The sequence below is a fragment of the Marmota marmota genome, unplaced genomic scaffold (genome assembly GCF_001458135.2).
Source record: "Marmota marmota marmota unplaced genomic scaffold, marMar, whole genome shotgun sequence".
NCBI classification, from domain to species: domain Eukaryota; kingdom Metazoa; phylum Chordata; class Mammalia; order Rodentia; family Sciuridae; genus Marmota; species Marmota marmota.
Genome location: NW_026000168.1, coordinates 18,249,189 through 18,250,366, shown reverse-complemented (window position 1 = coordinate 18,250,366; position 1,178 = coordinate 18,249,189). Strand labels below are relative to the sequence as shown.

Genomic DNA, 1,178 nt, shown 5'->3' with positions numbered 1-1,178 from the left:
TATATATATATATATATATATATATTTTTTTTTTTTTATAGCTAGGGTCTCGCTGAGTTGCTTAAGGTCTTGCTCAGTTTTTGAGGCTGGCCTCCAAACTGTGATCCTCCTGCCTCAGCCTCCCCAGCCCCTGGGATGACATGCGTGCACCATTGCACCCAGCCCAGCCTTGCCTCTTTGACTGAGCCAACCCTGCAGCTCCTTCCCAGGGCAGCAACGGGATCCAAACCTCGAGATCGGGATCTCAGCCTCAGTAGTGTCCCTCTAGTTGCTGGACCCCAGCTTGGTGGCTCCCTCCCACAGCAGCAGAGCTGGCGTCAACGTGCGCACACACGCACTGTGTCTGCCCCTAGAGGCCTGGGCCCAGCCTGCAGGCCCCTCCGCCTGCCCAGGGTGAGCAGGGTTCCAGGTGGACGGTAGACCACTGCCTCCCAGACCCCACCCAGGACCCCAGCACCCCGCACCTGCGCATGCACCCTGGCCGCTCTGGCCACCGGACTGCCCCGCCCACTTCCTGGCTGGCCCTCACTCACCCAGGGGGTCCGCCTTCCCATCTTTGTCTGGGATGGTGAACACGCCCACGATCTCGTGGCCTTCCTTCCTTAGGTGGCTGTAAACCTCCTGGCCAAACAGGCTTTGTCCAATCACCGCAATCTTCATGGTGGCGGAGGTGGCCCAAGGCACCTGGGAAGGAATCGGGCAGCGGGGTTAGCGGCCGGCCTGGGGGACAGCTCAGGGCACCTGGCCTGCCTGCCTCGGGCGGCCTCTGGGGTCCCACGGACAGCAGGATGACCCGAGGAAACATGCACGTGGGACTCAGGATGTGCGAGATGTCACCTCTGATGCCACAGCAGGTGAGTCAGAGGGGATTGGAGCATTAGGGGACTCCTTCTTGAGGTCCCCCCAAATGAACAAGAAATGCTTGGTGTCCAGTCTCCTAAGACGTATTTGAGCACATTTCTATAACTGACCGGTTCTGTGAGCTCGGTCAAGTCCCATCAAGCCTCAGTTTCCCCATTTGTTATTAAGAAAGATGCCAGCAGAGTGCGGTGACCCACGCCTGTCATCCTGGCAGCTAAAGAGGCTGAGGCAGGAGGATTGAAAGTTGGAGGCCAGCCTCAGCCACTTAGCAAGGCCCTGAGCAACTCAGCAAGACCCTGTCCCTAAATAAAATATAA

The 1,178-nt window shown here is 58.1% G+C and overlaps 1 protein-coding gene across 1 annotated transcript in view; it reads right to left on the bottom strand.

The window, feature by feature from the left end:
* Aldh1l1 (aldehyde dehydrogenase 1 family member L1) overlaps positions 1-712 on the bottom strand; it is a 31,135-nt gene extending 30,423 nt beyond the window's left edge. The window contains exon 1 of the mRNA XM_048786974.1: positions 534-712. Coding sequence (XP_048642931.1) covers positions 534-660 — 127 coding nt within the window. The 5' untranslated portion in view covers positions 661-712. The remainder of the gene's footprint in view (positions 1-533) is intronic.
* Between the last annotated feature and the right edge of the window lie 466 nt (positions 713-1,178).